The sequence below is a fragment of the Acartia tonsa genome, chromosome 9 (genome assembly GCF_053477335.1).
Source record: "Acartia tonsa isolate MP-2025a chromosome 9, ASM5347733v1, whole genome shotgun sequence".
NCBI classification, from domain to species: Eukaryota; Metazoa; Arthropoda; class Copepoda; order Calanoida; family Acartiidae; genus Acartia; species Acartia tonsa.
This window is the reverse complement of record NC_137268.1, coordinates 37,041,050-37,057,742: the sequence shown is the minus strand read 5'-3', so window position 1 is coordinate 37,057,742 and position 16,693 is coordinate 37,041,050. Positions and strand designations below refer to the sequence as shown.

At 33.7% G+C, this 16,693-nt stretch overlaps 1 protein-coding gene across 2 annotated transcripts in view; it reads left to right on the top strand.

The window, feature by feature from the left end:
* Window positions 1–16,693, top strand: part of LOC145328855 (uncharacterized) — a 111,907-nt gene that overhangs the window by 85,936 nt on the left and 9,278 nt on the right. For both annotated transcript variants that reach the window (XM_080172763.1, XM_080172762.1), the window contains exons 9-16: window positions 6,436–6,552; window positions 6,930–7,030; window positions 7,919–8,081; window positions 9,093–9,327; window positions 9,632–9,752; window positions 11,645–11,824; window positions 12,521–12,584; window positions 15,997–16,048. In XM_080172763.1, coding sequence (XP_080028889.1) covers window positions 6,436–6,552; window positions 6,930–7,030; window positions 7,919–8,081; window positions 9,093–9,327; window positions 9,632–9,752; window positions 11,645–11,824; window positions 12,521–12,584; window positions 15,997–16,048 — 1,033 coding nt within the window. The remainder of the gene's footprint in view (window positions 1–6,435; window positions 6,553–6,929; window positions 7,031–7,918; window positions 8,082–9,092; window positions 9,328–9,631; window positions 9,753–11,644; window positions 11,825–12,520; window positions 12,585–15,996; window positions 16,049–16,693) is intronic.

The window sequence follows — 16,693 nt, the reverse complement described above, 5'->3', positions numbered from 1 at the left end:
TGTAGATCCTTATCATCCTGCTTTAACGAACTTTTATCTATAGTAGACAATTTTAAAGAACATAATATTGAACCAATATGTTTCACAGTACAGGAAACTTGGATTAGGCCTAACCATAATTTAAACTTTATTCAAATCGAGGGTTATGATTTCTACTCCAAACCGCGCCCGCAAGGGCGCGGTGGTGGAGTGGGAACATATATTAAGTCTAAATTCAAAGTAGTAGAATTATTTCAAGAATTTTATGAACAAAGTATATTTGAATCTATTATTTTAAAAGCAACTTATAATAACTTCAAATTCATTTCAGTCAATATATACAGGACGCCGGGCGAAGAATTTATACAAGCCTTTTTTAATAAATTAGTTGATTTACTGGACAAATTGGAGGATTTCAATTGTCCAGTCTTCTTGTCCGGCGACCTAAATATAAATGTATTTCTTTCAGTTTTACCTAATAGTACAGCATCTCAATTAATGGATAATTTTATTACCTATGGATATTTAAACCTAATTTTAAGAGCCACAAGAATTCATAACCAAAGCTACTCTCTAATTGATTTAATGTTTTGTAAGGACTTTGTCCAAAATCTTGCTAGTTCAATAGTCATGCCTACAGATCTTTCAGATCATTATTTAACAATTTTAACTTTTTATGAAAATTCATTCAAAAATAATAAAAAATCAAAAGATTTCACCAGGAGAAAAGTAAACGATGAAAACCTTGAATCGTTAAATAATGCTCTGAATAATGTAGACTGGAACTTAGTGACGTCATCGCAAGATGTGAACGTAGCGTACGAAAGATTTTTAGTAATTTTCAAAGAGCTCTATAATTTACATTGTCCGTTAGTCACGGTAAAACAGAATAAAAAATACATTCCACAGGAAAAATACATGAATAACCATTTACTAAAATGTAGAGAATTTAAAGATAAATTATTTAGAATAATGACTAATTTTCCCTCAAATGAAAATACAGACAGATACAAAAGATATAGGAACGAATACTACCGTAGTGTTCGTAGGGCAAAAAAGATTTATTATCAAGGTCAAATTAGGGAGGTGGGGAAGGATGGAAGGAAGCTCTGGGGAGTTTTAAGAGAAGTCTTGGGTGTATCAAAGCACTCAAAAGAGATGGACTACTTAGAGATCGGTAATACTCGTATTACAGACAAAGTAGAGATAGCTAATAGATTTAACGAGCATTTTAGCTCACTAGGTACAAACTTAACACCAGAGATTCCAACGACCGACAAACACTACACAGACTTTTTACCCCCCCGAATTGAACAGAGCCTATTCATAGGGCCACTTTCACAACAAAAAACATTTGAAATAATAACAAACATTAAACCAAAAAGTAGCAAAGATATTGATGATTTTAGTATGAAACTTTTAATTAGAACAGCGGCACCGATATCGGTGCCGCTATGTCATATTTATAATACATCTATTAGTACTGGCAGATTTCCAGATCTCATGAAGATCTCGAAATCTGTCATAATATATAAATCTGGTCCAATTTCTGAACTTGAGTCATATCGTGGCGTGTCTATGATTTGTTCCTTTTCGAAACCATTAGAAAGGTATATCTATAGCTCAATTTATGATTTTTTAGAAGAACATAGTTTTTTTTCACAAAGACAGTATGGTTTCAGGAAAAATTATAGTACAAGCCACAATGTGCTCAATATGATGAACTTGGTTACTCAAACTTTCATAGAGGGCAGGGTTTGTTCAGTAGTGTTACTTGACATCCGCAAGGCTTTTGACCTTGTGGATAGAGAGATACTACTGAACAAGCTTCGTCACTATGGAATAAGAGGAACCTTGTTGGACTGGTTTAAGAGTTACTTTGATGGTAGGGCTCAGCGTGTGTATTTTGGAGGGGAGTTCAGCACCTCCTTGGAGGACATCGTGATCGGTGTCCTTCAAGGCAGTTGCCTCGGCGTGCTCCTCTTCATCATATACATCAATGACCTCGAGGCCAGCTGTAGGGAGGCTTTGTATAACTTGTTTTGTGATGACACACTTTTGTTTTTAGCTAGTAACACATTTAGAGAATTAGTTGACAAGTTAAACGAAGTCTTACCTATGGCGGTCTCTTGGTACAATAGCAATAAGTTATTAATTAATTCTAAAAAAACCAAAGTCATTGTATTTAAGTCTCCTAGACAAAATATTAACGAAAATGATATGGAACTCTTACAGCAGTTTCCAGTCTTTATAGACGGAAACAACTATGGAGAAACTAATCAGGAAAAAATAGTAAAATTGGATCCAATTGACTTTAATGGAGATTATGGCAGAGAAAAGTGGGCACGCCATTTAGGCGTGTTAATAGATGATAGGGTTTCTTTTAAATATCACTTTGGTGAACTACAAAAAAAGTTACAAAAGGCTATTTATTCCTTGAGAGTTATGAGACATTTACTTGATAAGAGACATCTTAAATTGTTATATTTCGCGTACTGTCACAGTCTGTTGGATTTTTCAATAATATTATTTACGGGGATTACAGAAGCTATGGCAACCATGATTAAAAAAATGCAAAAAAAATGCGTACGAATTATTGGTAATGTATCAGCAACTGCACCATCGGCGGTGCTTTTTAAGCAACTAGGTATTTTGCCATATGCTGAATTGAGAGATTATAATATCATGCTTTTTATGCATAAATATTTGCATGGATCACAGCCCGAAATTTTTGAAGGCCAATGGACCTTTAGGCATCAAGTACATAACTACAATACAAGGGCACGTACAGATTTTAATGTAGATACAGCAACGAGAGCATTTTTATTCAAATCCCCACTTATTCAATTTCCTCTAATTTTTAATTCACTTCCAAATGAAATTAAGAACATACGTGATTTTAAACAATTTAAGAAAAAAGTCTTTGCTTATCAATTAAATAAAATATCTTAAAAGGGAAACATACCTTAATCTTAAGCATGTTTTAACTATTACCATTCTAATTATTATTTTCTTGTAGGATGCTGGAAGGTTAATTGACCAGTACGGGTCCTCCAGATCAGTACAGGACAGAAACCTGGAGATAAACCTGGATACATGTATATAGATGTGATTAATAACCTCGCAATTTTTTTGGGGAAGTATAAACGAAAATTCACTCTTATAAAAAAACCATAGAATTAAGTATATTTATACTTAATAAGCAAGAAAATACAAGAATGACTTTTCCGGAAACGGGACATCTATTAAGATTGCGAGGAATTAAGAACATCTTAATTATAGTATCTAGCTTAACAAATACATTTTAAAATTAAATTAACCAGTTTGAGAAGTTTAACTATTATGGTTAGGTGAGTATTCTTAACTACTATGGTTAGGTAAGAAATTGCGGAAGGAGCTTCTCGAGAATTAGAGATTCTTTAGAAGTTCATTCTAAATAATAACTTAACCAGGGATGAATACTTAACCCGAAAAATAAATAAGATATTAAGCAGGAATGTATGGTTGAGATACTAATCTTAATTGACTATTATGGTTAGGTAATAATAACTTAACCAGAACCAGAACTTAACTTAATTAAGATATCAAGCTCCGAAAGCAGGGATGTTTAGTTAAAGAAACTTAACCACGGATAGAACTCCTCAAGAATCAGAGATTTATTGAGGAGTTGGCTCCGGCGATTAAGAATCTTAACTATTATTATACTAATCTTATTTAACTATTGTGGTTAGGTAATAATAACTTAACCAGAACTTAACTTAATTAAGATATCAAGCTCCGAATGCAGGGATGTTTAGTTATGGAAACTTAGTCACGGATAAAACTCTTCAAGAATCAGAGATTTATTGGTGAGTTGGGTCCGGCGATTAAGAATCTTAATTATTATGAATCTTAAATACATAACTGAAGATATTTCTAAATATCTCGGAAGCAGAGACGTTAGTTAAGAAAATTAATTGAGGATGGGATTCCTCGAGAATCAGAGATTTATCGAGGAATTGATTCCGGCAATTTAAAATCTTAACTACTAAAAATCTTAACTACTAAGAATGCTAACTATTTACTATATAGATAAGAGATTAAGTCTTTAAAGCAAGGATGTTTAGTTAAGAAAATTAAGCGAGGATGTGACTCCTCGAGAATCAGAGATTTATCGAGGAGCCAGTCCCGACGATTAAAATCTTAACTACTAAGAATCTTAACTGTTTATTACACTTAATATTTAAATTTAGTTTCTTCTTTACATCACTAATTAATTTTTAATTATTTCATTACATAGTAGTAACTATTAAATTCTTTTTTTAAACCTAAACTTATGAAAGTCTTAAGATAGCTGTATCTAGGTAATTCACATTAAGTAGTATTAAACCAAGTTTATTAGTTGTTGCTATTCAGTCATCCTTAGTCAAACCTATTCTGACAACATAAAGTAAACTATTCGTAGTTTACAAGAGTATTAACTATATTATTTAGATTGCACACAACAACATCCGCAGGTGGTACGAGAATCCGGAAGGGAGGAGGTCAATGGGAAAGCTAGGGGTATAGCCAAGGGCTGGGATTCAAGATAATAAATTATTTTTTTTGACTATAGTATAACAGAAGATAGTCAAAGTCATTGGCGTATGGTCGGCCAGCAATAGTGTCCGCCAACATCGAGGACATGCTCCAGCCTAAAGGGCTACGCCTGTACCTGGCCATACGCGCAGGACACCTGCCACAATTAAATCATATTTATGTTATTAAAATGTTTTTATTCGATCTAGTTTTTATTCGATCTAGTACAATGAATTATGATGGAAATAAATTCAACCATCAACTTATTTAAAATGTTAATATTATTGTAAAATAAAAATGTCTAGTAACTCGATTGGCGGAGTGTCCAAAGATCGGGGGTAGTTGTATGATCTTATGGTTAATAAATGATTTTGATTTTTTTTTGATATTTTTTTGCCAAGTCTATTTTTGACTTTTTAAGATTTTAAAAGTTCATTTTTTGGTTAAAATGGACACAACAGAGTTACCAAATTATAATTACCAAAAAATCTCTTTTTATAGCCGGAGCCGCTTTTTTAACTAAAATAACGGCTCCCGCTCCGGCAAAATATGGCGGCTCCGGCTCCACAACACTGGTAAAAGGCATTGAAGAATTGTTCTAGAGAATTAAAACTTGTTTGACTTACAGACGGACGGACAAAGTGACAGTGTAGTTCTGTTTTGTACAGTGAGTTAATTATAAAATTCATTCATTCAATTCACATAATTTTGTATTTAAACACTTGTTTAGTTATAATTTAGGTAGGTATTATAAGTTAATTAAGATTATATCATTTAATCGTACAGGTGTTTTTTTATTTTATAAATGTTATCTTTTTAATCATGCAAAAATGAATACTTTTTAAAAGCGAAGCTTTTCTATAATTAGGGTCGGTCCGTACGTCCGTCCGAGACGGATAGCTTTTTTTTAATTTAGGCATGTTAGAATTGTCCTGTCGTTTTTTAACTTTGCATGGTGATTGTAGTTAGGTACGATTTAGAAAGCGTAGCAACTCCGTAATCATTACAAGAATGGCCGTACGTCCATTTTAAACATGTTGATTTTTCTACTTTTTTTTATAACAAAAGGGGGGGGCGAAAGTGACACTTTTTGAAACCAAAACTAAAAGTCAAAGGAACTCAACTAAAAAAAGTGTTACAGGTCTGACATTTTGCATGGCAGTTGCTTTATAGGGGTACAATATGGAACTGTGAAAAAACGGCGGCGCAACCGCCGAAAACCGCCGAGAAAAGGCAACAAAAATTACGGCGGGAAACGGCGGTTTTCGGCGGTTGCGCCGCCGTTTCTTCACAGTTCCATATTGTACCCCTATAAAGCAACTGCCATGCAAAATCTCATACCTGTAACCCTTTTTTTTAGTTCAGTTCCTTTGTTGACTCTTAGTTTTGGTTTCAAAAAGTGTCACTTTCGCCCCCCCCCTTTTTAAGTGATCTAATTATCCGATTGATCTGATTTTTGGTATATTGATTCCTGGGACAACAATATCATAAGTGAAGCAACTCTATAATCAAGGTCTAAAAATGTAAGTGTGTCCATAAACATTATCCTGTATCAAAAAGTTTTTTAACAAATTTACTTACAATTTTGTTATTATTGTAGATTAGGTATTAATTTTCGATATCATGCTTCATAGAAAGAAATATTAAGACAGGGATAAGACAATGGCCGATAAATTAGTGTACACCCCCATTGATGATACACAAAATACCTCTTCTGTAGATTTAAATCAGTGGTGGAAACGTTTTAATTTAACCCTCAACTTAATGAAATAACCATTATAAATTCAGTAGAAGTCCCCAAAGTTTTTAAGCCAACGTATAAGACTTTGGGGACTAGTTTAATAAACAGCCCATTGTCCCCTTTCTTTCTGGCAAGTACATGTTTATTAATGATTGTAGGTCAGGGGAATCGAACCAGTAAATCGCCGGTGTCAGGCCGACTAAGTTGTTCACCGCCAATTCGTAGCAGCGGTATACTTGGCAGTTCGCCGCCTGTCAGAAGTAGCAGCATTTTAGGTAAATAGTTTTAAAGCAAAGCTTTATATAATTATGGTCGCTCTGAATGTCCGTAACAGATAACTAGCTCTTTAATTGTTTTTGTTATAAAAATCCTATCCTATTTAATTAAATGTTTAGTAATGATTACTTGAACAACAAGGTACAATGTTCCTTTTCTTAAGTTTTTAAGATTTAATTATTTCAAGGAAAGGTAACTTCCCCTATGAAATAATTTTAAATGCAAAGATTCTATGTAGTAATTGGAAGTTTATATGTAGATTTTCAGTTTGTGCATCATCATGAAATTTGATCTAAGCCACTAGAGGTCAAATAGGTTGTAGTTTGACCACAACGAAAGCTAAGCTAATGTTAAAAGCCTTTTTTCTCTGTTTTAGGGAGTTCACCGCCAGTTCGCAGCGGCATACGAAGACTGAGTGGGGGCAGCAGTGGGTCTCCGACAAGGGGCAACAGGGCACGCAGGAAAAGCTGCGAGCAGGTACAGATAGATAGATAGACATATAAACAGACAGACAACTTTTATAGATAAAGCTAACCATTCCTTACGGACGGACCAAATTATGTAAACGCTTAGCTAGGTATAATAAAAGAATTGTCAAAAACATAATTGTTAGGGAGATAGAGAGATAAATAGACAAATACACTTACTTTGATAAAGTTTATCTATTAAAAGTTACTTTTTCTCGCATTTATTTGTATAATTATTTTCTATTGTATAGCTAACAATTTGTTCTCAATTTAAACCTTTTAGTATTTTGCGCAAATTTTATTTTTTTTATTTACATCTACATTCGCATTTATGATGCAAACATATTATTGTGTTTTTCTTACATGAAACAAGGATGATAACATCCATAAAAGCAAAGCTCAACAAATCAAAAATGAACCCTTAATAAAAAATTGTATATAGTCAGAATCATTAACATATTTCTAATAAAGCTATCGAGAAATTACTTGAATACATAATAGTTTCTTAAGGACATACAAATAACATTAAAAGAACGATAGTTCAGCTGATATTAATGATCTTCTTAAACCAAAAATATTTTTTTTTGTGTGTGAGGCTAAAAAGGGGAATTGTTTTATTCATAAATATGGAAACCATTACCTGGTAAGTTTTCATTACTAATTAGATTTGAAAATCCGGTATGATCCTTAAAATCCTTGGGTGGAACACGCCAAACCCCCTTCTCAATTTTCAATCTTAAAAATGTAAGTATAGTCTCCATAAGAAGCTTCTATCTCTCGATGCCCTATCCCTTCTAACCTATAATAAGTCACAAAAATACTTTTTTCTCTTTTAATTTTGCATTAGGTCTAAAATTCCACCTAGTTATTACAGCTGTAATTTTGTAACTTATTTCAGAAGATGAGTTGTTCGCCTACAGGAAGTAGCCTGCCCTCGTGGCCAGCCCCGAGTGTGCCCAACCCTGCGGGATGCTGGTCCCCCATAGCAACCCCACACCCTACCTCGTCACTGGCCCCGGGACATACCTCCACATGGTCTCCAGCAGAATCCACCTCGTCAGGTATAGGTATATTCAGGGATCTAAAGGGATAAGACAATGGCCGATAAATTGGGATACAGTCTCAATGATAATACACAAAAATTACCCCTTCTGTAGTTAATGGTAAAATTGTTTTGACCATGTATGAGATAAAACCAACAAGCGGAAAAAAATCTAAAATAATATTTTGGGGGCAAATGGAGAGGTCGACAATTTTACGATGTGTTGCCCCCCAACGACAGCTGAAAAACACGTATAGGTTTCGAGATTATTTTCCCGAATTAATTATTTCGTTATTGGTATAAGCTGCGTTTGGACACTTAACTTAATGAACCTACCAACCAAAATACAACGAAAGTCCCCTAAGTTTTTGAGCCGACGAATGAGAAAACGTTATTATAAAACTTTGGAATATTGTGTAACACTTTTGTAACAGCCTTATGTCATCTCCCTCCCTAATTATATTTCTTATCTTTAGTAATATTTTTTACGTCTCTAATTACATATTCATAAGTTTATTTACAGTGCCTAAATATTTTTTTGTAACGGATAATTTTTTTTGTTTATTTTTACAGTTGAAAATACTCATTAAATCACGAAACCTCTACCATCATAATATTTTTTATGCCTTTAAAAATATTGCAAAAGCCCTTTAAAAATATTGCTTGAATCCGCAATCCACAATACAAAAATCCGCAATTCGCAAAAAACAAGAATCTGTAATCCAAGGATTAATCCGCTTTTTTTTGAGAATTCAAACTTTTAAATCTGTTTTTGAGGCTTAATTTTTATTAATAATGACAAACATATCTATAATATAGATATAAACAGACAACTACCTCCCTTCCTTTTTTAAAGACCTCTTTCGATTATTTTCTGTTACTTGGCTGTGTTAATATAAGCGAAACTATTGGTTGATTTTCAATGACCTAATAGAAAGGTTGCACAAGGCGGTTGCGATGGGGAGATACAGTTATTTAACCCTTTCTCCCTCTAGTGTTCTACTCTAATTAATGATCAAAATTTTGTCAGGATATTTATGGTCTACCTGTTCCATAACGACCTCCACAGGGTCCAGCACTAGCAGCTGGTCAGCCTCCCTACCTCCGTCCTCCAGCTGGTCACCCACACCTACACACCAAACAGACAACCTGTCCTCCTCGTTGGCAGACGCCAGTGGGGGCAGGCTGACCCCTGCGGGCGCGACTGTTGTTGGGTTAGGGAATAGTGAACAGCATAGCTCACTGCCTGGTACTTTACATAACAGGTTGGTTGCTTTTTGCGAACAGAAATGTTTGAATTTTTTTGTAGACAAATTATTTGGGGGATAAATGAGCGATTTGAGGTTATTATCGAATGATAATTATTTTTAAAAAATTTTAGAGGGATGAAATGAGGCGTTTTAAAATTTTAGAGGGGTTAACATCCCTTACCCCCCAACATTTGACATCTATGCATGTAATTTTATTATTCCATGTTTTATATTTAAACATACATACCTATACAAAATTAACGACAATCCTAACTGTGGCAAGCGTAGCAGTTCTATTATTTTTCATGTTTGTTTCCAGGTCGCTCCCAAATGCCAGCACAAGTTGTGGGGGTGGGAACAGTTTGGAGTCCAATGGTTTCACCATGAGCACCCTGGATAGGCTGGCTATCGGTGCCGCTTCCTTTGACAATTCAAACCAGGTCAGATAAATCATCTTTTTTTCAGTTCACAAAAGTAATTGGATGTTTTTGTGATTTTGTGATTTTGTGATTTTAAAGATCTTTAATAGTCTAATGATTTTCAGAGAAGATTTATCTTTTATAAAAACCTCATTTATGTTGATTTTTTGTTTACCCATTATTAAAGAGCATCCATTATAGAACATAATTGGTCCGTCAGTATGTAGGTCATGATCCAAAAGATATATACATATAATTGTAATGTAAAGGTTTTGTGACTTTTCTTTAATTTATCTTCTTCCTTTTTTTTCCTCCCCCTTTTTAAAAGCGAAGCCTTTCTTTAATTAGGGTCGGTCTGTACGTCCGTCCGTCCGTACGTCTGAGATTGATAGCTTTTTTCATTAATTTAGTCATGTTAGAATTGTCCTATCGATTTCAAATTTTGCATGGTGATTCCTATAGAATTTAGGTACGAGTTAGAAAGCGTAGCAACTCTATAATCATTACCAGAATGTCCGTACGTCCATTTTAAACATGTTGATTTTTTACATTTTTATCAACTTATTTTTATGTGATCTAATTATCCGATTGATCTGATTTTTGGTATACTGATTCCTGGGACTACAAAGTACAAAATTATAAGCAAAGCAACTCTATAATCAAGTCCTTGAAATGTAAGTATGTCCATGAACATTATCCTGTATCAAGAAGCTTTTCAACAAATTTACTCACAATTTTGCTTCATTTATATTCTGATTTTTCAGTTTTAACACTATACAAGTGTTAATGTTCGTTTGTCCTACCGTTTCAGGGCTTCGCTTTTATGGATGTTGTTATCCAAATATTTTTATGACCACTCAATATTTGCTCTCTAACTTACTTTGTCCGTTGGTAATTAAAGATTTTTTTGTTCCGGTACTTATGGATGTTGTCAACCCTGATCACATTTAAATATGCAAAAAGTAAAGCAATTTGTCTGAAGTTTATATATTTCTTTTTAGTAGCGAAGTTACTCTATAATTTGAAATGTCCGTCTGTCCATAAGAAAGTTTTTGGGAAATCGTGATTTTCTCAGCTCCTATAAAAGATAGACAGCTGAAATTTTTAGTGAAGATTCCCATAATATATGCCCATCTAATATAAACATTGTTTTGTCCATCTGTCTTTTATTTGGGGTGCTAGATCGATTCCTATATTTTAAGGTTTTCATGATTCTCTATTCCTTTTTAGGATTGACGGCTGAAATTATCAGGGATTGAATTTGCTCATATTCTACATTTTTCCACCAAGTTTCATTAAGATTTGTCTATTAATTGCGGTGCTAGATCGGTTCCTAGATTTTATCTTTTAATGGTTGCGTGATTTGAAAGGTTTCTTGATTTCCCTATGTTTTCAAGTTTCATGTTTATGGCAGTGTTTCGGATCCGCATTGATTTTTTGCGGATCCGGATCCTCCAAATTTGGTCAGTGCGGATCCGGATCCTTGACAATTAAAATAAAAACACCAAATTTTTCAAAAATATTTATTCTTTAATTCGAAGTCAAAAATACTTATAATTTTCAAGTCTGAACCTAAACCTTTAAAGATTGGCTCTCATCAAGAGAATGTCTGAAATTTTATATAATTTTAGGTAGATTTTTCCATTTTTTCCGCATTTTTTTGAGTCCAAGGATCCGGATCCTTGGACTCAAAAATATGCGGATCCTTGCGGATCCGGATCCGAAACTCTGGTTTATGGTATGACGGTGCTCTATGTTAAATTTTTTCCCGGTATCTCTTCATCATTTTGAGCTTCGCTACTTATGTATGTTGTCATCCTTGTTGTATTTCATAATTAAGAATCTAACCTAAATAGCATAGAAAATATACATTACTTTTGAAGACACTCTTTTGAATCTTTTCTTTAATGTAGGGTGATGTGTACACCTCAAGTGGTCCTTCCTCCTCCAGTTATTCCAGGACCCAACCCACCACTACAATCCCCGCCTCCTCATCCTCAACAAGCGACGTGGACTCGAACCCGCTACCCCGCCAATTTTTAACGCCGCCCCCGGTACGGCCGGAAAACAGCATACTCCGGCAACAATTGCAGGTTTTGTTTATTATGCAAATTTAACGTGATATTAGCATACGTCAATGATGGGGACTCGAGGGTGATTTCCCCCCCCCCCCCCCTAAAAAATTCAAAAGAACATGTCCTAACTTTTGTAATTTTTTTAACCCATTCGTGACAAGCTCCCAAAGTTCAAAGTTTTGATTTACCGGGCTTCAACTAAATAGATATTTTCAATAATTACTCAACAAAATTTTAAAAAAGTAAGGTGTCAAATTAAAGATCTTACTATTTTTGTTATGGCAGTTTTCTTCTTCTTTTTTGTTGCGTTTTAGTACCTTAAAACTAACTTACTTTTTTTTTAATTTTAATCACTTTAAAATTAAGAGGTCTACAAAAAACCGATTGCATATTTAAATTCTATGGATCATTTTACATCTACTACTTACTAAAAACACCGACTAGCTATTTTTTTAAAAATCACAAAAGTTAGGACATGTTCTTTCAGGTAATACATGAGGTAGATTTAACCACATTCTTAAAATATTCACCCCAACATTGAATCAAACTCCCCCTTTCCCATTGTAATTTTTAGCCCCTGCCCCCCTAAGAAAAAAAAAATCTTACAAAAGCATACATACATCCATTTATCCATCCATCTATCTCTCAATGCATCCATTTGTTTATCCAACTACCTATCTATAATAGATAAATCTTGATATTCTGTGTATTTAGGGAAATTTAACCACAAGACATAATGAAACAGTCACCTGTCGAAGTTGTAGTAAAATGCTGACAGGTAAATATATTAATTTTGTGGTTTTTTAATGCTCGGGAGCTACTCTATCATAGGCGTCCAAGGGGGGGGGGGGGTAATGGGGCGATTACCACCCCCAAATTTTTTTTCATTTTACCCCCCCCCCATTTAATATTTACCCCTACTAAAAAAATTTTTGCGCGCTTCGCGCGCATTTTTAATACTAAATTTTTAATAAAATTTAAATTACCTCCCCCCCAAAAAAAATAAAAAGCTTGGACGCCCCTGTACTCTATTATAACTTTTTTTTTTATACCTAGTCTGAAGCATCTGTAAGTAACTTTTTTAAGTTTTTCCTCAGGAATGTAGGGATGCGACAATAGGAAAATTATTATGAACAATATTACTTCTTTCGTAGATAAGGATTATTAGGGTAAGATTTTGGAGAATATTTTGTCCTGATACAACGTTTGCTCCAACTATTTTAAGCTACCCTTATAATAAAGTAAAAGGATGTGTGATTGTCTGTGTGCCTGTATGTCTGTCTGTTAGTACCGAATGATCTCGCTAACCGCTGAACCGATCGGATTCTACTCTTCAGTGAATATACATGCTGGTCCTTTGGTGGTTTTAGGCTATATTCTTGGGGGCGATTTTCTTCGGATAGTAGTGGTATCCTCCCTAAAAACAGTTTTAAACCTTCCCTGGACCTATGAGAAGCTATATTGTAAAGTAGAACCATTTGGTTCAGCGGCTATCATTAAAAAGAAATGTTATTCCTTTATTTCTTTATTTCTAGGGGGCACTTGAGGAGGAGAGAGTCAAATTTAATTATCAAATTTCTTATTGTAAATTTTAAAAGAAAAAGTAAAAAAAATTTTGGTGGGGCGAAATTTTTTTTTTTTGGGGGGGGGGTACCTCCCTCCTCATTTTTATTATAATTTTAAAAAATTTTATTGGGGGGGATTTTTCATTTTTTGGGTGGGTTGGGGGTGTCCCACCCCCCAAAAAAATAGTTATAAACCTTCCCGGGACCTATGAGAAGCTACAATGTTAAGGAGAACCCGATCGGTTCAGCGGTTAGCGAGATCCTTCGGTACAGACACACAGATACACACACAGACAAACAAACATCCTGTTACTTTAGTATAAGGATCATCTCACTCAAAAAAAAGTTAAAGAGGATGGGTAATTTTTTTAAAATCCTGTTGAATGTTGAATTTTGTTGTTTTTTTGTGTATTTTCAAATGTTGAATGTACTAAAAACTTCTTAAGAATTTAGAAAGACGTATTTCATTTTAATTAAACTTTGTCTATAAATGGAAAAGTTTTTTTAAGCGAATCTTTTCTATAATTAGGGTCGGTCCGTACGTCACAGACAGGAGTTAGATCTTTTCGTTAATTTAAACAGGTTAGAATTGACCTATCGATTCCAAACTTTGCATGGTGATTCCTGGAGTAGTTAGGTGCGATTTAGAAAGTGTAGCACCTCTAGAATCGTTACCAGAATTTTGTATGTGATGAAATTTTCAGATTTATAATATATACTCAGGGTTTCGGATCCGCATTGATTTTATGCGGATCCGGATCCTACTGGATCCGGATCCGGATCTTTGACAATAAAAATAAAATCACCAAATTTTTCAAAAAAAATTTATTCTTTAATTCGAAGTCAAAAATACTTTTAATTTTCAAGTATGAACCTAAACCTTAAAGATTGGCTCTCATCAAGAGAATGTCTGAGATTTTATATAAATTTAGGTAGATTTTTCCATTTTTTCTGCATTTTTTGAGTCTAAGGATCCGGATCCGCATTTTTTTGCGGATCTGGATCCTTGGACTCAAAAATATGCGGATCCGGATCCAGATCCGGATCCGAAACCCTGTATATACTGATACCTAGGACAACAAAGTACAATGTTATAAGCGAAGCATTTCTATAATTAAGTCCTTAAAATGTTAGTATGTCCTTAAACAATATCCTGTATTTTAGCAGTTTTTCAACAAATTTACTTGCAATTTTTTTCGATTTTATACATTTATATTCTGCTTTTTCAGTTCTGACAATCTACAAGTGTTAATGTCCGTTTGTCCTACCATTTCAGAGCTTCGCTTTTATGGATGTTGTCATCCTTGTTTTTAAAATTATTCTTTCTATTCATGATTTATCTGGAAATTGAACCCAGTGAGGGAGGGGACATTGGGCTGTTTATTACACTAGTCTCCAAAGTTTTTATAATGAAAGTTTTGTTATTCGACGACTTTGATTGGTTGGTTCAGTAAGTTGAGTGTCCTCATTAATTGTAACCTACAGAAGGAATAATTTTGTGTAACATATTTGGAGATATATTAATATCAATTTATCGGTCAATGTCTTATCCCTTTTGATCCCTGAATTGAACCTAACCAGATTTTCTCTCTTATTCCAATATTTTTATTACTAGAAATAATTTTGTAACTCTTCATATTTGTTCAGAATGTTTTTAATTAAGAATTAAGAGCAAATTTCAAAGGAAAAATATTGATTTCACCATGTATGGTTTCTTTGATGTATAAAAAAACATTTAGTATTTTTTTCAACAAGAAAAACAGTATAAGAAGTAAATTCAATTGAAAAAATTAGGGTTGGCAATCCGAATCCGAAATCCGTCCAATTTTTGAACAACTTTTGAACCCAGAATCCGAATCCGCAATCTAAATAACGGATTCGGAATTTGTAGCACTTAAATTTTTTTTATTTAAAATGTGGCTGGCAAAAACCCAAAAAGTATTTCATTGTTTATTAACTACAAGTTAAATGGTGGGTAGCATCCAAAGTTTTTTTTGTATTTTACTTTTACTGTAGCTTTTCATGCTTAGTTTAGGTTAGGCTAAGTATGGTTTATAAAATGTCCCCTGTAGGGGCTAAAAAAATTATTTATAAAAAGACATTTTAAAATATCGTTATTGTTATAATTTTTATTTAAAAACTAATTTTTATTTAAAAACTGTCGACACTTTGTTCCTTTCTCATTTTTCGTCAAATGTTTTGCTGACTATTTATACATATTTAAACCAGCGTTGCGGAGCTGTTTGGTTCCGGATTTGGCTCCAGCTCCGACTTAAAATCAAGAAAAACTTCACATATTTTTTTTTGCAAAGTATATTTTTGATTTTTGAAGGTTTTAAAAGTTCAATTTTTGATAAAAATGGACTTGAAAAACTTAAAAGGGGCATTTGCTCACGACACAACAGAGTTGAAAAATTATAATTAATAAAAAATCTCTTTTTTTAGTTAACCTGGAGCCGGATCCGTTTTTTTTACAAAAATTACGGCTCCAGCTCCTTCTTCAGCAAAATATGACGGCTCTCGGCTCCGGCTCCACAACGCTAATTTAAACCAAAGATTGTATTCTTAAACATTTGCTCTATAGGTAATTGATAATTTGTAATTAAATATTTATTTTTATTTTAGTGAAATGTATCATGGGGACCTGTCTCAAATCTGATGAAGTTCTCTGTCAAAGGTAACACTATTCCAGAATGGCTTCGAACCCGATGAATATCCGCTGGATTAGAACCGGTTCCCAGCCAATCTGAAAAACCATGTATAGCATGGAATTACAAACAATTTTTACGAATATAAAAATTAAATCTTAAGAATAAAACCAGATTTAATAGTCCGGGCCTTCAGTCCCTCGGGGCTAACAAAACTTATTTTAATTATCCGCGGAAAGCTGTCTATAATACTATGCGATAAATAACAAATCTTTCCTAGCTGTAAAGAACTTTCTGTTCGATATTCAGCGGATTTAAACTTACATATAACTGGATCAGGGATCTAAAGGGATAAGACAATGGCCGATAAATTGATGTACATCCCCAATAATGATTCACAAAATTACCACTTGTTTAGATTATGATTATTGTTTAAAACGTTTGGAACACCAATCAAAATTCAATAAAAGTCCTAAAGTTCTTAAGTCAAAGAATAAGTAAACGTTATGATAAGACTTTGGGGACTAGTGTAATAAGCAGCTCAACTATATAGAGTAGATTTGCAACATTATACATCTAAAATCAAATAATGATAATGATAGTCAAAATTTATATTTGAATTAAAGATGACTATAGTTTAAAAACAAGGATGACAGCATCCATAAGTAGCAAAG